At 46.2% G+C, this 21,846-nt stretch overlaps 1 protein-coding gene across 1 annotated transcript in view; it reads left to right on the top strand.

The window, feature by feature from the left end:
• RIMS4 (regulating synaptic membrane exocytosis 4) overlaps positions 1-21,433 on the top strand; it is a 50,777-nt gene extending 29,344 nt beyond the window's left edge. The window contains exons 3-6 of the mRNA XM_085241499.1: positions 10,389-10,501; positions 11,144-11,245; positions 11,497-11,636; positions 14,095-21,433. Coding sequence (XP_085097625.1) covers positions 10,389-10,501; positions 11,144-11,245; positions 11,497-11,636; positions 14,095-14,313 — 574 coding nt within the window. The 3' untranslated portion in view covers positions 14,314-21,433. The remainder of the gene's footprint in view (positions 1-10,388; positions 10,502-11,143; positions 11,246-11,496; positions 11,637-14,094) is intronic.
• Positions 21,434-21,846: the final 413 nt, after the last annotated feature.

The raw sequence follows: 21,846 nt of genomic DNA on the forward strand, positions 1-21,846 counted from the left end.
TTTGAGTAGTGTCCTGAAAAGTGTATTTTAGAACCAGGTTTTAACCACAAGAAGTTACAACTCACTTTGTTGCATTTGTGACTGAATGCAATGCATCAGGGTCCAGAACTTCAGGAACTGACTTGTCTTTAGTTCTGTTTTCTGTATTTCCATTATCTGAAGCCATATATGGAAATTATCATCACTTGATTATGATGGCCATTCATGAGAATCTTGGAAGTGGGGGAAAAAAAACAGCAATAAAACAAACCAGTATTAAAAAAAGGGTAGGCAATATATATCGTATGGTTCCATGTTTCTGGGTATGAGACCAAAATGTTTACACACCTAAAATGTGTTCTGGTTAAGTCTGGTGCCATGCATGGCTTCGCTCTGTACTTGAGTCCTGTGTGATACTCCATGTACACTGCACTGTTAGAATACCCCAGGATAGTCCAAAGGCTGCCTCAAATAATTAATGCAGTTCTGGTGTTAAATAAGTAACAGGCTGTAAATTAAGAGATACTTTCTTTAGCTTTGGAAGTAGGCTAATCCTGGAAAGGCATCACAGGTCTGTGCTGAAGGTTGGAAATAGTAATGAGGCACGGGCTGCGATAGCAATCTTGTCACTCTGAAGCCACGATGTACTTTATCTCTTCGGTGAGCTGTTGTCTTGGGGGATATATTCCATCTGCAGCACCACAGTCCTGTGGCTTGGAGTTCTGCTTCTGCTCTGAGATTCAGAGAATTAGTGATTAAGTTCAGTCCCTTGGCACTGTGAGGCAAGAATCTGCTTTCGTGCAGAGTGAAATATTTTTCCCTTTATATTTACATTGCTTATCCTCCAGGGAAGGGTATACTTTTCTGTATCCTGTCCTTGCATTTGCTGGCTTTTTTGGCTGGTCGTTCCTGGAGAGAGGATATTTCTGCCAACACAGTGCTGCACCCATACAAACACCCTGAAGGAAAGTAGCATGTAGCAATCAGTGTGGCAAAGAAATCCTGCATTGCAATCCAAATGTCTTTATTAGAACATGTCTGACATTTGGTATTCAAACCTCAAATGTTGCTGGAGCATCCTCACCAGCCCCTGTGCTAGGGTGGGATGCTTCCTGCTCTCACTTCTCTGAAGTGTGTGATAAGGGATTTCTGGATGCTTTGTTCAGGTGGGATAATTGATCTTGGAGAGCCCATGGGAACTGTGGCTATCAGTCTGAACCACGGCTGATAACAAACGGGCTGTGAGTACAAAGAGCTGAGAGGACCCTATGCTCTTGGAACATGGTGGGAGGGGATTTTCTTTGCTTTTTTTTCCCCCGGCAAAGAAAGGAAGTGTTTGGGGAATAGCTTCAAGGGGCAAAAATTTATTCTGCTGAATCAGACTTCTCTTGGCTTCTCCTGTTTGCTGTAGGTGCCTTCCCAGGGAAGTATAATGAAGATTCATATGACTGTTAGCTGTGGAAGTTTATTTTCTTTTCACTGCTGGTTTTTGACTCGTGCAGATAGTCCTAGGCCAGAGAGTTTTTGCTGATGACTGTTAGAAACCTCATTTTCAGCAGCATGAGGTTACCCCGGTTCTTCCTACCCACTTACCTCTTTGGTTGGTGCACAGAGGGAAGAAGATGGATTCAAAACACTATTTTCCAGAAGAGCTTGTTTCCAGAGTTCATTGTTTTCCTGATCCTCTTCAATTTAAGGACTAAATGACAGCTCCCAAAGGTGATCCACTGAAGTGATAAACATTTCAGTAAAACTTTGCTACCTGCTCTCAGCCAACTAACTATGCTCTTAAAAGACAAGACTGAGTTCTGTCGTGTTCACTTGGGCTGGCTGCAGCTAGCTCCAGCTGCTCTGCTGCAGAGCAGAGAATCACAGTCAAAGAACTTTGTATTCTGCATGATTTTGAGCAGCACTGATTGCAGTATGATTGCCATAATGCATAAAACGTGGATCATTTTATATATAAGACCTCATATAGGGATGTACTTCTCAGATACGGTAGGCCCTCCTTCAAGAAAATACTCATCTCAGGGTGTGACTCAAAGGCTGAAGTATGTGAAAGGTTAGCTGATCTGCAGGATGGAAGCTGGAATGTGAGCTCATATAGCGTGTGAGAGAGTGCTGATGATGTCTGTGCATTGCTCCATTGATTTTTTTTTTTTTTGCAGTTAAAAAAAAAAAACAAAAAAACTTCCCCAACCACATTACTCAGCTTTTATCCTGCACAGTAGTTGTGCACTAGTATAGGAAATTAATATAATAAAACTCAATGTGAGACCTTATAGAAGGGGAAAGTGATATTTATTTCAGAGAAACCTATTTTCAGTCATTCAGGCTTCTAGATTTCTCCCCCTGGCTCAATGTGCAGGCGCCAAGCCTCATGTATTGGTGTGCTCTGCCAGCCTGGGTTCGTGCTGCAGGGACCAGGAACACCATCTGTCTCGCCCTTACTGTGGCTTCTGAGTTGTTCTTTCCAACAGACTGTTTCTTGGATGGCTTTCTTACACTTTCTAGGACTTGCATCTTATTGTGGCTTGATCTTTCAACTCAGAGTCTTACTTTCTTCATCCTCCGCAGATCTCACGTAGACATCTCCATTCAGAATTCATCCAAACCATCCCTTGTACCGGGTACAGATTTCTGCAGCAGCGTTTTCTAAGTACACACTTAGCAAACTGCATGAGAGGGCAGCTCCCCATGTAACATGTGCCTACCAGGCAGTCCCATGGCAGCACCGATATCATCACAGGGAAAGAATTCAGCAGAGAAGAGTAACTCTCAAATATACCTTCGGGATTCAGCAGCTCTGTCCTAGTTCTTGCACAACCTACGTCTTGTTTTGGCTGAGTTTTTTGTTGCAGCTGCACAAGACATTCAGAAAGCAACAAGCTGCTCAAGACATTCAGATTCTGGATTTTTGTATAACTTACTCCTGCCAACCTTTTTTTTTTTTTCCTGAAAATGGAGCAGAAAGACAAAAATGGGCCTGGAACAAAAGGCTGCTAACTGCTGTGGTCCCTAATACATGCTACTTGTCAGCTTTTTTGTTCTTGCTGGCTGCTGCAGAGATGATTAACTTACAGAGAGCTGAGGTGACATTTACCTTAGAAAGACCCAGCGGGTGACGAGAGCAAAAACGTTGAGGTATGTTCTTGTAATTGCTGAGATGAGCCTGCCTGTCCAGCAAGGAAGCTTCTTGTTAGCCACATCATTGCCCTTTTTCCCATCATAGGATCACCTTACCTGCTCCCCCTGCAGCTGCTGCAGTGTTGGGCTGAAGGCAGTCTGTGCTGGATGTGGGCATCCTGTGCCTCTCGCTTGTGTTCTGGCTCTTGCTGTGCCTGTAAGCCACAGCTTGTTCTGGTTTTCCCAGGAGTGCCTATGAGGGAGCAATCCCAATGAGAACTAGTTTCTGAGCTGCCTGCCTTTGTCTGCTTTACTATGAAGCAGGAACCAGAAGGAAGCTGGAGACGGCACGGATGTGCCTTGTCACTATCTATCCCCCTTCAGGTTTGCTGTCCTTCACCCAGAGATCAGCATTGGTACCATTGTTACTCCAAAATCAGAGGAATGCTTGATCCCTAAAAGCACCATCTGAATTATTCATGTTGTAGCTATTCACTGACATCCTCTTTCTTGGTGTTCATAGCCAAGGGACTTCTAGTCTCTTTTATGACAAATTACCTTTAGGGCTCTTCTTTTATCTGAGTCTTTTAAAAGAAATGTGTTGTTAATACATTTCAGGCTGTAGGAAACCAAGACCCCGAGGTCTTAAGCTGGAAATCAGGGAAGGCAAGGAGAATTGTTTCTGTAGCATCCCAGTAAGTGAGTGAGCCTGTTCATCAGCAGCAGATCCTTGTGCTGTTCAGCTTGACCAGCATGGCTCAGAGTGGATGTGCCCCTGTTGTCACAGGGCTGAATGCATGGAATCGCACCTGCAGTGACCAGAGGGTGTCTTTTATTGAGTATGGCTGAGACAAGCTGTGGAACTGGAGCTTGCCTGGCGAGGTGGGGAAGGAGTGGGGGAGGCCTTGGTACACTGTTCCCTGCCTCGTTTTTATAGCACAGTTTAAGTGGCAGAATTCTTGCAGCAGACGGAAGCACACAAACGGAGTACAGCGTGTTACTGCACATAAGACAGTACGTCACAGTGCTAAAAATGTTACAGCAAGTGGAGTGGCTAGGAGAGAGCAGAGCTTGTTGGGAGGCAGAGACGGAGCTGTCAGGCTGAGCAGAGCTGTGTGGTTGGTGCTGTGAGCTCCACGTCAGGTACTGCGGGGAGAGGTGCTCTCACAAACCTTTCACAGCCAAAGCAGAGGCTCCTGCAGCACTCACATCAATTTTGACAGCATACGGGGCTGTGTGCCCGGGTCTGTGGCACTCAGATGTGCATTGCATTAATAATTCCTGACGTGTACTGGATGTGTTTTAAAGGCAGGGGCAGGGGATGCTGAGTTAACCAGTTCTGCCTTCTTCCTTGTCTGGCAAATAGCAACATGACTTTTGTGTGTGATAGATGCAATTTAGAAGAGCTTAATGTGCAGTGTGAATGGTTGTAATTGTTAGACAGAACGTTCCTGCTTCCTAAAATTGGAGTTCTGATGCCTTTTTCTTTCTGCTCAGATAAAATAACTGTCGAATATATTATCATTCTCAGAAGAATCTGTTTCTCAATTTCTTCTGGATTCGTGTCTTGCTGTCCCAGTTTTTTAAAGACACAGCTGAGGGCCATCCTCGTGAGGGGATATTGGATGTGTAGTGAATCTGTTCATCCAGCCGTGCAGGTTAAGCCACAGCTGCATATTCAGTTGTGTGGCTGTGTTTAGCAACGTGTTTATTGATCGTGGCGGGGAAAAAAAATAAAAATAAAAATTGTGCACTAAAAGGAGGAAACAAATGTTTTAGAAAATACTTATGAGAATTGTGCTTTCTGAAGCCCAGCAATGCCCAGGGCCCAACCAAACTCCATGTCAGTACTCAGCACAGAGGATGGAGCTCTTCTTTGAAAGTAATCTCTATAGGTCTGGGCTGACAGCAAATATAGTGATTGTGTGGACAGTGTGAATGAATGGTGAAAAGCACAGCACAGAGCGTTGTCTTTTGAAAGGAGCTTCTGGCTTCACAAGTCCCCACCTGGCTGAACTGGAGCAGTGCAGTGCCAAGGAGTCAGTGTACAACTGTGATGGAAAGAGTTATGAGGATTTGGTCCAAGGCAGAGGGCACAGCATCATCTCAGAATACCCTTGTTCTCTTGCCAGAGCTCCATGACAACAGAGCCTTGTACCCATCTGAGAGGGTCAGTTCCTTGCTCTGCATTTCTTTGCACAGCTGTAGCAGCTGCTGTGCAGCCAGCACAAGTTGGTGCAAGTGAGACCAGTCCTGATGGCTTGGAAGTGAGAGTCTAAAAAAAATAATAATTCTGTCAAGAGCTAAGGAAAGGAAATAGACTGTCTTGCACTTCACATTGATAACTCAGAAATGACGTTGAGGGCTGATAGGAAAGTGGTTGGGGAGGAAAAAGTAAAGCAAAGCAAAGGGACAAGCTGTCTAGGGAGAGAGCTTTTCAGAGCAGGGTGGGTGAGTGGTTGTCATAAGGATGTACATAAACTGCTCTGGCCTTAGGGCTGGGTGAGGACCTGCTGACCCGTGGAGGTGCTTCCCTATCCTATTCCATACAAGTTTGCATGGTCTTGACAAGCTGGTTCTGCAGCCATCTGCAGCAGCACAGTGGTAGTACCTGGCATACAGAATCCCAGAAGCAATTTAAAAATAGATGAAGAAAAGAGGTCAGACAAACTCCACGTGGAGAGAAATTAATGATACATTTTCCTTAGACATGTCTGTACGCCTTGTGCTCTGCATGCTGATGTGCAACCAACAGCGGTGGGGTGAGCAGCAGTGGAGCCACAGTTGCAGTAGGAAGGAATGAGCACAGGTACTCTGAATTTTCCTTCTGCTCTTTCTTTTGAGATCAGTTTTGTCCATGAAGGTGTTCAGATCCTGAGCAGTTTACAAGCAAATTTCATGTAACTCATTCTCCATCTGAGTACACGTGAAGAGCAGCTTGCTGTAGAGGATCCGACTGCCTGATGGTTTGCGTGTGCCAGGGAAGGGCAGCCCAGGAATGGCTGCTACCTTAAAAGAGCAGCAGCTGGCAGAGAGCCTTTAAGCCACTCCTAAATTACTCTGAAGAGGACAGATTTCACATGCCCTGACCTAACGCAGGAGCGCGGTCTTCAGAAACCGCTGCACGGATTTCCTAAATAATCAGGATTACGATGTTGCACTTAACAACTAAACGAACAAAAAGGAAAAACCGACATCTGGGCAACCTCAGCCCCAGTCTGAGCGCACATAAACGTCTCCCAGCAGAGCCGGCGGTGTCTGCAGGGACCTTTGTCAGGCGGGCAGGGCGGTGAGCGAAGCGCTGGGCTCGGGGCTCGCACGCTGCAGGCGCAGCCCGTGCCGACGTTTGGCTCCTGGCTCCCTCTGGTGGCTGTCCGAGCGGCTGCAAGCAGCTCCTGTCGCTCTGTCCCAGCTCGGTCTGCTGCCGGTGCTGCGATGTTTGCAGCACGGTTCGTGACGTGTTCTTAGAAATGGCCATCCGCGCATCTGGAGCGGACTTTGCAGCCTGGGCAAAATCAGCCTCGAGCCGCGAGCAGAATTAACGTTTTTGCATGTTCTGCTGGTGCTGCTCAGCGCTGATGGGCCCGGAGACCCCAGCTTCCATCACTCTGTGAGTGCTGCTGTGGGGCTGCACTCCTTGCTTGGCCCCTTTGCCTGCAGCCGAGGACTTGTGCAAGTCCTCCAACACACTGCCCTCTCTTGTCCTTGACACCCAGCAGGTCGCCCTGTCCTGCCCACACCTCCAGGTCAATAACCAGAGTCACATTTACTTAAAACCAATTCCACGGCCAAACCCGTTATCTTTAACTTCATTAAAATCATTCCCAGTCAGATGTGACAAAACAGAGCCCGTGAATCATGATCAGTGAAAGCAGAGGGCTGGAGGAGCAGTAATTAATTTCTTCCCTGCTCAAGAGGCTGTGCTGTGCTCGTTGGGCAGAGGGTTTGTGCCCTTTGACAAAAGGCTGACAGATGTCACCTGTTAATCTTCTTGGTGTACTGCTGATGGGTCTGGAGCAGCCGCCCGTGCTGGGTATGACAGTTGCTACCTGCAGGTCAGCTGCAGAATGGTGCTTTTTTGTTCCTGCAGCTATTTTTAGCAGTTCTTTTTATGTCGAGATAAATAAAGGCATCCCATCTTGGTGATAACCAGGTTGCAGCATTTTCCACCCCTTTAGGTGGAGTGCTTTTGGGGAAAGGAAGAGTGAGATGGTGGGGGGGGAGTGCTTTTAGTGATGGGACCAGAAGAATCCCATGGTCTGACTTCTGGACAGCGGAAGAGAAGAACATGAGATGCAGCGGCAGGGAGGGCTCAGGAGAGCACCAGGGCTCAAACATCTCAAAGGAGTCCTGAAGATGCCTAAAGCTCTTTTCCTCCCTCCAAAAAGCAGGTGAGTGAATGGGGAAGGTGTTGCACAGACCTCTGACTGCATCAGGCCTGGTCCCCCCACCCACCATCCCAGTTTCTCACTGAGCATTGACAGATAGAGCTCACCGAGCTGCATTTGAGCATCCTAAATTTAGCTGATGCAGCTTAATGGTTCCTGCTGGCTTTTCTTCACACACATGCTACGTTTCTGCAGTTTTGTTTTTCCTCTCTCCTCTCCAGGGAGCAGCAATAGCTTTCTTGGAGGTGGCTTATGATTTTTCCAGACAGAAATTGTTTCCATTCCAGTGTTATTGACAATAACCAAATATATGTCCTGGAATTGCTTAGAGCCAAGGAGCCTGATTTAAAGCTGCTGCTTCAGATGTCTAATAAAGAAGCACTGCAAAAGCTCAGCCTCAGTGCAGCATAATGGTGTGATCCATTAAAGAATTCCCTGCATCTTCCTTTTCCATCCAGATATAACAACATAAGGGAACATTAACTAACTGTCTGATGTAAAATTGAGTTTCATGCAGTGCTAATAAAGCCATTAACATGCAGTGCTAATAAAGCCATTAACTGTGGCTGTTAGCCAAAACACTGGAGTCTTTACATTGACGTCTGTTTTTAAATGGGCCTTTTCCATTTCTGTGCTGGGACACAGCAGCATCCTCACTCATCCTGGTGCTCTTTTGCTTGAGCAGCAAACAGAAAATGGTGTTTCAATGAGTATACTTCTCCCTCCTGAGTCCCCACAGCAGTCACTGGCCAGGCTTCACTCCACAGCCCTGCCTTGAGGTCAGGGAACTTACAGAGAGACACCTGTGCCTTGGGCTTCTGCAGCTCTAGGCTTCTTTCAGTCAGTACTTGTTCTCCATTCTCCTCATCCCAGGCATCTTGTTAACGAGACGAGCATCTGTTAGGAGCATGACAGTGAGTATTTTCCTGAGTGCAGTGCATTCTCTTGCCAGCTTGTTATTTACGTGCTTGCTCATGTATTCCCTGGGGTAGGAGTAAGACCTAAGGTTTGTCCATTTATCTTCCATGAGTTGAAGAGGATAAAGAAAACATTTACCTTCTGGCTGATAGTCCATTCATCTCTGTCTGAATCTTATGTCTTTCTCTGTCAGATCTCCTTTTTCCTGAATTATTCCGGGTTCTCTCTAAGCACAACTTTTCACCCTTTCTTGACCCTCTATGGACAGCTCAAAATGCTTGGGCCAGCAGCTTGTAGGACTGGACTCCATCCTGTATGGGCAAATCTTAGCCTTGTAGCCTCCTGGCTGCAGGCTGCTCTGCGCTCCCCATCGCATCTCCCTGTGCGTGCAGATGCAGCAGTGCTGGGGGTGGGTGTCTGTGTGCAGCCCTCACCAGATCTGGCAGCTTTGGGCTGTGCCCTTTGCCTAGGAAAATTCTGGCTGTTAGCACGAGGCCATGAGCCACCCCGTGAAGCTGTCAGCGTGTCCCACTGCTGCCATGTCCCTCCTGTCACACGTGCAGCATGATGCTGAGGTTTGTGCGTGACTTCCTCCTTCATCACATGAATAAATAAATATTCCCAGCAGGTTGAGCCTGGGTCTGCGCATAGCTAATGAGAACTGAAATCTCAACCTGAAATTACCACTCTTCTGGATGAATGGGATTTAAAAACATGCTTTGAATGTCTTTTAAATGGAGGTGGCTCGCAGTGGGGAATGAATGGGTCTTCGTGGCTGTGTGCAGCCTGCAGTGCCCGGCCTGCCCCAAAGGCAGGGCTGCTCCTGAATTCCATTGCTGGGGTAGGTTGGAAGGAACACATGGCTCTCCTCTCTTTTCCTTTCTGAGAAATGAATTCCAGGAAGCAGTGAGCTGGATCAATATGTGGGCAGTTGTCCCCTCCGAGGCCAGAGTGCAGGGCTGCAGTTTGCATCACTTCCACATACAGCAGCTTCCTGGGATGCAGCGTGTGAGTGCAGCACGGTATGTGGGTATCCCTGGCACAGACTGACGTGCAGCTGTGTCATGGCTTGGCAGATGTCAGCAGGACAAGCGTGGGTGTTTCATGAGGGCTTCTGGCCTTCTCCTTGCTATTAGCACCAAATGGAGCAGCAGGTTTTCCAACAGCCTGTAATCCAGCTGCGTAAATCAGCTGCCACAGGGTCTCACCCTTTTGCTTTGCCTGAAGTCATGCCTCAAAATGATGCCTGATGAATAGAGCTGAGGGCTGCGTCCTCTAACAGCTTCTGCTTTGCTGCTGTTTTTGAAGTAGAGGTACTGCTGGCATTTGAAGTTGCTTGTGCTTTTAGCCTTGAACCAGGATTTGGGTCTTCATGACTGCTTCAAAGGTGGTCAGGGAAGCAGGTGGGGAAAACATGCAGTGAGTGCGATGGGTGATTCTGGTGCTGAGTGGTAAGGAGTGAGGTCCTCTTGTCAAGGAGGAAGTGCATTGCTCTGCCTGTGAGAACTCAATAGGGAATTCACTCCAAAGGGGATTGATGTCAGCAGCCTTGAGCTCACATTTGAACACAGCTCTAGATGTGTTAATTGATTCCCAAAAATGAAGGTTGGGAAAGGATAGCTACCAAGAGAGTTCCTATGAACTATGCCAAGAAGCTGCTTAGATAACAGTGCTACCTGGAAGAGGTGACAGGCTGCACGTGAGTCTGAGATGGCAGCGATTTTCCCTTGTAGACAAACGTGTATTAACCAACTGCTGACTGCAACCAATACTGTTTGTGTTTTTTTTAATACAAGGAAAGAGATTTTAAATGCATCTCACCTAACTAAACTGCCTTTGAAATCATTGAGTTTTGCAAGAGAAAATGCTTTTGTAAATGTTATTCATGCTAAAGATGTCTTAAATCAGGCTCTTTAGTTACACCAAATTGCTTTAAAATGCAAATTAACCACTTGCCAAAACCACTTTGTTTTGCAGCTTGAATTTCAGTGGAGTCCATTTGGCATCTGCTGGGCAGTTCAGTGACTTCCTGGGCAGCATGGGCCCCGCACAGTTTGTTGGGCGTCAGACCTTGGCCACCACCTCGATGGGTAAGGAACACCAAGATCTTAGATGGCTTAAATTTAATATTGAACAGACCACTCCTACGAGCCACCTAATAATGTGTCCAGCATCTGCTGCTCCACCACTCCTCCGCTCCATTTCTGTGTGAAGTCAAGTAAGCTTTGCTGCAAGCTTTTGCTGATTGCTGCTAATAAGGCATTAGCAGGGGAGCACTGGCTTCATACTTGCCTCTGTCAGATCCGGAAGGCACAGACTAAGTAAAAGGCAGTGAAAATTCTGAAAATGCATCCTGTGCATTTTTCTAGTCTAGATACAGAGCCCAGTGCTCTGTAAAGATATTCTTATGGCACACTGCATCTTCTGAAGCAGCCTGCAGCTCTAGATATTCCAGTCTGGTAGAAGTTGGAGGCTAGCTGCCGCCAAAGAGTGTGAGACTGAGTCACCAAAGCTGTGTTTGGAGGCTGGAATTACAGGCTGTTTTTGAAAATGTGGGTTTGAGTCACTGCAGAGCTACTCCAGAGTAACACAGGAGGAGATCAGGCACTTAGGGCCTACAATTTGACACAGCTCGTAGCAGGCATGACACAGGGGTTGTTTTTTTAACATTTTATCAGCCCGCAGATGGATTGTTTTGAAAGTGTTCTGTCTGTTTTGACATTTTGGTTTAGGGGATGTGGAAATTGGCTTGCAAGAGCGAAATGGGCAGCTAGAAGTGGATATCATTCAGGCTCGAGGACTCACACCAAAACCCGGCTCCAAAACACTGCCAGGTATTGTGCTTTGACCTCCTCAAATACTTCACTGAGCCCCAGCTTCCTGCAATGCTTGCAGAAAGGGGTATTGTTGATTCTGCTTGGCTTCTGTGAGAGTGAGCAGTCTGTCATATTGAAAATAAGAGTGGTTGAGTAAAACTGTGCACTGCTGCAAATGCCTTCTTTAGAAATAGGAGACACAGCACTCTGTCTTTTCAAAATTGAGCATTAAGGTTTGTTTGTATTTGACTGTATTTGTTTTTTTCCAGCTGCTTACATCAAAGCTTACCTGTTAGAGAATGGCGTGTGCATTGCGAAAAAGAAGACGAAAGTGGCTCGCAAATCATTAGACCCTTTGTACAATCAGGTGTTACTGTTTCCTGAGAGCCCCCAGGGCAAAGTATTACAGGTAAGATGAATGAGTCTCAGGTCTGCCCATCTCCCTCTTTCATCTGTTCTGTAACATAGAGGAGGAAAAGCTGATGCTTTCGTTGAACGGGATGCACTCGGTCTGAACGTAACAAATGAAAAGGAAAAGCATTGTTTTATACTCAAACTTTATTATTTGATACCATGCCAGGTAACATGAACTCTTAGCAGAAGATTTTAGTTTTGTTTCCAGTCAGGAAATGAGTAATATCTACAGATAGTAGACAGCCTTGCAACAGAGGTTTTTTTCTGTGTTTATTCAGAGCGCTCTGCTTTGGCCTTCACCCAATCACATACCCTACCTGTTTCTACCTTTTTCTTATTACTGCCATACATTTCCTGCCATATGCTCATTTTCAGTTCTGTACCTGTGTTTCGAATGAATTCTACTGTTAATCCATACTTAAGTCATTTCCGTGCCATAAATCCTAGCTAAAATCCACTGGAAATTCTGATGTAATTAATCTGTGAGTTTTTTTTGCTTACCTGCACTCACATATGAATTGCCAGCTGATTTACCGGATCCTTCTTAGTGAACTCTTCTCTATTTATTTTGATTGGAAGCACTTTTCCCTATTGAAGCTATAGTGAACTTTTCCAACTAAAATGTGGGTTCTGGCTTGGTCTGGGTTTCCTTACCTGCAGCCATGCTGTTGAGTGAATCTTCATCTTGACTTCTCTGTGGACCACAGCCATGGTCTTTGTGCCGTGCTGGCACAAAGAAGATGGAAGCAAGGCTGAGGTACCCAAAAATTAGCTCATGAAATATGTTGAAGGTGTTAAGAGCTATAGATTTTATCCCCAGCACGGATGGAAAGCTCAGTATGAAACGTAATATTTGTCTCTATTTCAGAGACCTGAGCAGCGTTTTTCAGGTAGGGTGTCCCAAAGAGTGCCCAAGGTGAGTTGGCAGAGCACAGCTGTCTCTGGAAAAGATCTCATGGGTTATCCAGTACTGCTTGTCTTGGGGCACCACTTCATCATCCAGCACTCAACCATGGCTAAGGGTTCTCATGAGTCTTTGCCTTGGCCTTACCTTTATGAATAGGCCTTGGTCATAGAACAGTGAGAAATGCTACCATGCTGCTTTGCCACTTAATGAGCAATAGTGCTGCCTTCCCATGGGCTGTGGTACAGCAGAAACCAAGTAACAAGCAGCTGTGCTAAATGTCAGTATATGGTCCTCTGTGAACCTCTCACTTGGTCTCCTAGCTGTGTCTTTGCCTTAACAGCATCCCTGGTGCAGAAGGCAGGTCTGCTACAAGAGGGTTGGAACTATGTCTGCCTCGTTGCAGTTCTTCTGTCCCATGCCCTGCTCCATTTGTGTCACTCCGTTTGTCTTCAGGACCAGTTTGAGTGTCTCATTGCAGCTTGCAATGTCTCACTGGAACTTACAAAGAGAATAAAATTAGGAACTTGGCTCAGCTGCTGTGCCACCAGACCAACTTTCTGTAATATCTTGCTCCATCCCATGCTGACCTAGAATGGTAATTTTTCGCTTTTCATTGACACTCATTGTCTCTCCTGCCTCGTTTTACTTAAAAATGTAATGTTCTGGTTATTCAGAGCCTGGGGGAAAGAATGATTAGTCAGAGATCACCAGTCACCATCATAACCCATCATACTCATCCTCTCCTCTTCAGAACTCGGACTTGCTATGGAGTCAGTCGTCACCTTTGTCTTGAGCCACATAGGGCCATTTGGTCACGTGCAGATCTCCAGCATGTCTAAGCCCGTGACCCTCACTGCATCTGTTGTTCCACCCACCGGTCTCCATCGTGTCGTAAGTGTGATTCAGCTTTCCCTGCTCAACTGCCAGCTCTTTCATTACACCTTCCTCTGTGTCTCCAAGCTTTTCTTGGCAGTCTGTTGTTTCCCCTGCATGCCACTTCAAGTGTGCCCCTTACATCACCAGTCCAGCTTGCCAGTGCTCAGCTCCTGCCCTTTCTCCAGGTGAGTGACCATGTCTCTTTGCCATTTGCTGTGCGTTACAAGGCTGAAGTTAAGTTGTGTACTTTTGCTGTGTTCGAGGCCCGTTGTGCCAGGACTGGTTTGTATTGTGAGTGTTGGAGCTGTGGCTCCAGGGATATGTCGTGCATGTGCTTGGCCTACAGAAGTCGTCCTACTGAAGAAGAGTGTTTCATCTACACATACGTTCAATTCTTTTGTATAGGGAAAAGAAAAAGTCTGTTAACGTTCAGATTAGTAAAGCTGCACTAAAAATACAGGTAAAATGATCATCCAGGACTTCACATCAGCAGCAGCCCAGTGTATCCCTGTGTGTGCCTGTGTAGTGTAAACATTTACACCCTTCTTGGATTCTAGTAAAGCCCAGAGAAGCTGGATACATAGGAGGAATAGAAGATTGATCAGACTGCTGTTTCCCAAGCGAGCATGCAAGTTTGTGGATTAACTGTGCTCCCCCTCTTGTTTCTAAGGTGATAGTCTGGGGAAACTACGGCCGCATGGAGCGCAAGCACTTCATGGGAGTCGCAAGGGTCCTCCTGGAAGAACTGGATTTGTCAACTTTAGCAATTGGCTGGTACAAGCTCTTCCCAACCTCCTCAATGGTGGATCCCACTACAGGCCCGCTCCTGCGCCAGTCCTCGCAGCTTTCCCTGGAGAGCACAGTGGGACCCTGCTGTGACAGGTCTTAGTGAGTAAGGAAGGGGGAACTGCTTTTGTTTTTTAAACATGCTGTCAAGGTTTTGTTTGCTGGAACTCTGACCTCAAGCGCAATGCATGTTCAATCAGTTCTTGTGGAGCTGGAAGAGGAGGATAAACCAGTGACCTTAGACAGAAGACAAGGGGGAGGGTGCTGTGCCCTCTCTGTCGGAGGAGGTGCCGTGGGGCATGAGTCCTAGTTGTCAAATTAGACATACACCTCTTGTTTCGCTTCTCTCACTGTCATTCTTGGACCCTTGTTTCAGATCAGCATTAACTCTGGAAAGTTGCAGCATTTGAAAATTCTGGGGGGAGAAAGAAGGTATTTCTCTTAACTGTGCATCGTCAAAATTTCTTAGGCAGATTCTTTCTCAAAGTACTTAAAAAATGCAGAGGCCAATATCTGACCTAGAAAGAGCAAGAGCAGAAAGTTTCAGAGGAAGCATGAGTTTTTCGTAAGATCTTATTGAAAGAAGAAAAAAAGAAAGAAACCTGTAATTCTTTCTTTAGTATCAATTCCACATCACTGAATCACGTTACCTGTAACACTGTCATTGCTGTGTTTTCTAACTGTGCCAAATTACCAGCAAGTGTCTTTCCTGCATTACTTGTGTAACACTGCTGATGAAGCATACTCAGTGGGAGAACAAGCACCTGCTTAGACCAGGCAGTTTGAACAGAGTTTGAGTTTAGCAGTCTAATTACCTGCAATTTTGCTCAGAAAAAAACCCACCAAACCACCAGAGGTGGGAGCTGAGCATCAGACTTGCAGCTTGAGATATGCTTTATACCTTTATACCCTCACTTGTTACTCTGCATCCTTCAGTCGCTTCTTCTATCTCCTGCTCTTCTTTCATCTCCTTTGTACCAGTACATATCTGCTGGAGATGCTGCCCTTCCTGTCGTGCTATTGACTGACCTGAAACGGGGCTGTTTTATTCTGCCACAGGAGAGTGAGATTTGTAGGGGTGCAGAAGAAAGAAATTGGAATCTGTCATCTGACAGGAAGGTGCTGAGAGCACATAACCTTCCTCGTGGAAAGAAGGTTGCTTTAGGCACTCTCAGTGATACGCAAGCATTGTCAAATGTCCTGAAAGAAGAGATGCTGTCCCCAGAGTATGGAGCAGTAATGGGTGAGGAAGCTGAAGGCACAGTGGTCACAGCATGTATATTTCATTTAAGTGCAACGCTAAGTGGAAAGGAGCATTGTAGGTGAACCTGTGAAGCACGTTCTCTGTCAGCAGAGACGTGTGCTAGAGAAAGGCAAGCTAGATCCTTTACACAATTAAAATCTCTTCTTTGAAAACACTTACTATGAAAAATAATAGAGAATCTCCAAAGATTTCCTGCTAATGGCTAGATTTTTTTTCATAATTCTTAATGAGGATTTGGTGATTGCACTTTCAAAATAAGCTTTGGAGATGTTTTACTTTGTGATTTAAAAGTGAAGGTCCCATATCACGTTTAGGAGTGAGCAGATCCTCAGCCTCTCCCTGAGGCACTCAGAGCATTTATTTCTGCATGCGGACCTCAGCTTTGTTAGAGTAAAAGCATGACTGTAGAGTGGATGGAGAGAGCAGTTGCTTTTGATCCAAGCTTGTCTGTGGCGTTTTAAATCATTTTGAGATAAATTGCAGAATAGATACAAAACAAATAGGCCTTACAATAATGTCTGTAAAAATGGTATGATATAAAGGAGAGGGAAGGCGCAGAAGGGACATAGAATGAATGGATAGGTTTTTAAGTGGCAAAAGCCTCAGCATTTCAGATAAATCTCTTAATTTCCTTGATGAAATATGTCTCTGGCCTCTCGCTAATTATTTTTTCTAATCGTATTAGACAATTTCTATATATTAGCTGAAGAAAGTTTGTTGCATGCTGGTCAAACTATGTTGTGACGCTCATTTTTTAAAGAAGCACATTTACTGTAATTCAAGTCAGCATCCTTTCCTCTTGGTATGTAGTGAGTACTAGGCAATATTGTACAATACGTGTATGAACTAGAATAGATTAGGTAGATTTAGTGGTTTGTAGCACCGGATCTTTTAATAACTATGTCTTTAAAAGGACTGTGGGGAGCTCCAGGTACATTCCAAGCCTGGTAACTGAGAAACAGGGCTTCTGTTCTAAGTAGTGCTGAGCACTTCCTATTGGAGATTGTTTGACATTGTCTCCTGATAACAGCCAGTTGGTCATCTTTGTCCTCTGTCAGTAAGATGAATGCAACATTGCAGTCTTTTATCCCCCCAAAAATTCCCTCTGAAACATTATTTAATGACTGTCCATTGGAAAGCTCAGTTCTGCTATGCCTGGCAAACGCAACATGTCTCTAAATCCCATCCCTCTAAAAGTGCCACAAGCTCAAAGATGACTGGCGTAGTTAAAACAGGACTCCTCAGTGCTGAGGAATGTCTTCCATTTATTTGTAGTCGTTCTAAAAGTTTGTTGTCATGGTTAAAAAAAAAAAAAAAAACACACACAAAAAAAAAAACACACCAAAAAAAGGCACTTTGCTCGTGTTGTTTTTATTAGCGTCCCGAATTCTGAATTTAGAGGTCATTTTAACAGTCTGCTGTGGGCTGTTCTCTTCTGCCTTGTTCCCTATTTGGTGGTAGCCTGATTCTCCCTTGCGTTTGGAGTCACTTCCAAGTCCTGTTTCTGTGCAGTGAGTGAAGGTTGCAAGGTCTGGCTGCCAAGCATGGCAGGGTGATGCAGTCCTGGTGGTGCTCCTTTGTAAGGCAGATGGACTCACAGGACTCACAGGCACTTCCAAGAGTGCCCTCAGGGCACGGAGTGTCAGGTCAGGCTGTCACATTGCACAGTACTGTCCGGTCTCAATTCTTGCTCCACTCATGCCCATGATTCCTGCACTGACTATGGCATATTGCAGTTAAAAATGAAGTCTAGTTTTCCATCGATGTTAAGACTCCCAGTGTAGCCTCCATGGCAAATCTTGGGCTTGGAATGGCTTCTTTTTATAAAACCTAACCCCTTATTTCCCTTTGAGTTTGACCTGTCAGTTTCTGTCTAAGGTGGTGTGATGTGCTGGTTGTGATTACCGGTGTGCTGGAGCAGTTTGCCAGGGTGGCGAGTGGCTGAAAGCTAAACTTTGATCCCCTTTAGTCCTGATGGAGCTTTTTTCCTGTGTCTGAGCTGAGCGGTTAGTTACAATCAGGGAGAGGGAAAGGGCAGGAGACTTCTAACAAAAGCAAAAAAAAGCCATCACAGTGGTTTTTGTCTGCGAGTGCTGATGAGGGATGAGACTGAGGAGAGGTGAGTATCTGCCCCACATCCCTGCTCCTCCCTTGTGCATTAGATGCTCCATTCTAGTAGTAACGGGAAGGTTGCTTGCAGAAAAGAACTGGAGAGCTGATCCCTTTTACCTCCGTCACTGTTATGCAGGAAGCAAAGGGAGTTGTGGTGCTGAGGCAGAGCCATCTCTCCCCACGTAGCCCAGCACACCAGAGCCCCACACGGCTCTCGCTCCTCGGGCTGAGCAGAACATGGCCACGTTTCTTCAGGCAGCAGTGCGAATTCTCCTGGTCTCCTGGTGTTGCTTTCCCTTTGCCCCAGCACAGCTGGGATGCCATAGAGACAACACAAGATCCTCATTCTGCAGTTCAATGCACGGGTCCTCGTTGTGTGCCCACAGCCACGTGGGCAGGCAGAGTGAGGCCCGCTGACTCTCCGTCAGCCAAGCACATCCCCTTCTTGGTGTGGATTGCTTCACAGATTGCTGCAGAATTATTTCTTTGGTTGATGATGTGTATTTAATGTTTCTAGCTACTGGATCCTATATCTCTGTACTGTTCTAAATTGGCAGGTCTTCTGGAGTCAGAATATCAGGGCTCCTGTACAGGGGCTGTTTTTAAGACGTTGAGGCAGTCAACAGAATCTCAACCTAAGCATGTTTAGTAATGTTTAGACAGCAAGACAACTTTTTTATGAGACTCATTTTAAGTTAGTTTATTACATGCTGTTAGTAATATTTTAAAACAGGAAAAATATTTTTCTTTAAAGACAAGATGATGTATGTTTTTTAACAGATAGCATAATTTAGCATTTTCAAAAATGTTTAACGTCCTCGGTATGGAGTTTACTCATTCTTTTGATTTCTGTGTTCCTCGTTATATTTTATCACCCCTTTTCCAAAAGCAAAGAGACGTATGTAAATAACCACCGGAAAAGAGTCCTATAGGAAATTCTGTTCAAACTGGCCATAAAATTATTAGTAAATATTTGTCATTGTTCATTAACTCTCAGCTACTATTCGAGCCTTTGTTGAAAGAAATAATTGATGTTGTATTTTCAAGATGAAAACGACTTAGCTAGTTTTGTCATAATCCTGTACTCTGTATAAAAATCTTTTTATAAAGAAAGTCTAATAGGCTAACAAGCAATAATATATTCCATTTGGTGTGCACAGATTGTGACTTGCAGGCTGTAGTACATATTGTTGATACAGTTTATAATTGTCTTCAATCTTAATGACATCACTTTTGAAAAAGGTCTGTATTAACTTTGATTGTGAAACTGAAGATTGGGCTGTTGCCTTGTAAGAAATATTCATCGTGTAGACTTCTCTGTGAGTATATGTGCCCATTAACATGAAATCTCTTAGGTGAAGAATGAAACAGCTGTAGGTGACTTCATACTACAGAGTTTAAAAATAGTTTCAATATAAACTTAATGACTGTTTCAAGCACCCTGTTTTTCTTAGGCTATTTAGTATTTGTAACTCAATGAGAACGGTTCCCACTGCCACTGTAGCCCTGATAAAGCAAAAAAGCCTTTGCACTCTGGGCTGTGTGAGTTCTGCCCATAGCTGCCTGTTTGCCTCGAGGCAGCAGGGGCAAGCTAAAGGGAGTTTATTTCAGAGCAGCAGATTGAACTGCTCTCATTTAAAGGCTTTGTGGGTTGTTTTGTCAATTTCATAGATGGCATTTGTCCATTTTGTTAGAAAATTCCACCCAAGGCAGCGAGATTGCACCTTCACAGAGGATCACGGGGGACTGACATGTGAACGGGAGCGGGCTGTTCTGGCTGTCCTTCAGAAAGCTGAATGATGCTGAGCTCAGCAAAAGATTTTTCTGTGGTGGTAGGATCGAGATACTGGATTTTAAGTCAGCTTTATCTTTGTTGTGGTACCTAAAATAAAACAGCTTCAGAACAGCATTCCACTCGGTTGCCTGTGGCCCATCTTGCACTGTTCTCAAGGTTGCCACCTGCCAGCCGTGCAGCCGGCGGGCCACCGGCTCAGATGCTGGAAGCTCAGATGGGTAATGAGAGAAATAATTCACAGCTGATTGTGAAATGCTTGGAGGATAAAGAGCCATGTGAATGCCAAGTGCCATCAGCAGAGCAGTCCAGGGAAACACACAGATTGTAATTGGTGTCCGTGTGTGTGTGTGCAGCCACAGTGCCCCGCCTGCGGGTCACCTGGGGCATCTGCCATGGCAGGACCTTCCTGCAGCCCCAGCCACTCACCCACAGCAGCAACATCAGGCTCTGTCCTCAGGAGTCTCAGGCATTTCCCACAGCGTGGATACCTTCTGCCCTCCCTTGCCTTTGGTACCTGCTCTTGTCCTAGTGGAAGAGAGGAATGGGAGAATTTCTTGTAGCATTTGGTTCTTTGCACTTTAGCAACCAAACATGAGGAGCAGCCAGCACCAGCCCTTTATGGAGCACCAGCAAACAGAGGCTGAGACCTAATGCTTTTCCCTTCATGCCTTCCCAGGAGCTGAGATGGCAGCTAGCGCCTTGTGTGCCCTGCTGAGCTGGGCCAGTGGGCAGCTTTGTGTTGACGCAGCACGTCGGGAATCGTGCGGCCCCCAGCTCAAAAAGGAGAGGGCTTTGTCCTGCAGGAAGGGTGCGTGGACACACAGCATGTGGGAGGGATGTTGGCAGGAACGCTCCAAGGTAGGACTCAGGGCATGCCTGGAGCCTGTTGTGTGCTAATCCAGGGCTTGGTTTTTAGTTGCCTGGGCACCGTGGATTCAGATAGCTGCCCACTATCTGAATCTGGGCTCCAGATCCCACTGAACACAGTCTTTACGTCTTGCAGCATTCTTTCCTTGGGGCTGTTGTTCCTTACCCAGTGCTGCTCCTTGGTCTCTATTTTGGTGATTCCGTCTCCTGCACCTAAAGCTGCTTTGAGCCTTACTTGGAGCAGATCTGTGGTGTGTGCCCTCAGCCACATGGTAGTGGGAGCTGCAGGCTGTTCTCTGGTTCGGGTGGCAATGGGACCCCAAGGTCCCAGCATAGTATTACTGTGGCCCTACCACCCACGCAGGGACAGGTGTCCCCGCCACGAATTGTGGCAGTGCTGAGCTCAGAGCGCAGGGTTTGGCAGATCCATGCCAAATCTGGTTGGATCTGGGGGTCTTTGTAGGCTCCTTGCAGCCCATGCCATACAGTACAGCCAGCCAGGAGAAAGCAGGGACAGGAGCGGCTTTTGCTTTCTGCTGCTCCCTGTGTACATTCTCCCTTCCCTCTTGACACGAGGCCTTACTGCAGCCCACAGGCCCAAGGCTGCCTGCAGCCCCTCTTTGCACTGCAGCGTCCATCCCACGCTGCTGGGCAGCCCGCAGAGCTGGTCTCTGCGTGGGGACGGGGCTGTCCTCCCAGCTGTCACCCTGCAGCGGGCTGCTGCCTCCGTGTGCCCCCAGGGAAAGCTGCTTCCATTGGGTCCAAACTTTTTACATCATCAGTTGCTCCAGAAAACAACAAACAATAGCTTGGCAGGGGCACCATGCAGTTGCTACTTCTCCTCTCACTTTCCTGTAGGAGTGGGGGGGCCTCTCCAAAGCATTTGGAGGTTTTTAATGCTGCCCGCTGAGCTCTGATCCCACAGAGCTGGAGGGGACACCAGGACGGGCAGTGCTGGCCTTGCTCCTGCCTGGGGGCTTTAAGGTGCAGGGCTGCCTTGGGTGGAAGCGTGGGACACCGACAGCGGTGTGCTGCGGCCGTGGGCAAAGGAGGGTTCTGCTGTACTTTTTTCCTGTCTGTAGGTTTTATTCAGACGATATGTGATGATCGAGTGATTTACAATTCAGTGTTAAGCTAATGAAAACGTTGATAATGGTGACAATAAAAACCTTTTTTTTTTTCCTATGGTGTGTTGGATTATTTTAATCTAAAATTCAGCGGTCTCATCCATTCTCTTTGTGCCTGAAGGAAATGCTGTGAGCTCAGCCTGCTACATCGCAGCAGTGCCCGGACTCCTTCCTGATGCTCTCAACAGATGGGTTCTCTCTGAACCCACTCTAATTTCAATCCTGCGTTCCTCTCCCCATTTCCAGACATAATTTGTCTGTGGGCATCTCCAGGCACACAGCTGAGCTCTCCCCTGTTTTTACTCCAGGCAGAAGCCTTCTGCTCTTGCTGTTGTCTTCTGTGGGGACCCTTCATGGTCACACTGGCCACGGTAGATTGATTTGGAAACCTGGAACATAAAGTGTTGCTGGCAGAATAACAGTGCTGTGCCCCAGGATGGTGGGAGTTCAAAGAGGGATGTGTGTTCAGGG

The sequence above is a fragment of the Meleagris gallopavo genome, chromosome 22, assembly GCF_905368555.1.
Source record: "Meleagris gallopavo chromosome 22, MGAL_WU_HG_1.1, whole genome shotgun sequence".
Lineage (NCBI taxonomy): Eukaryota > Metazoa > Chordata > Aves > Galliformes > Phasianidae > Meleagris > Meleagris gallopavo.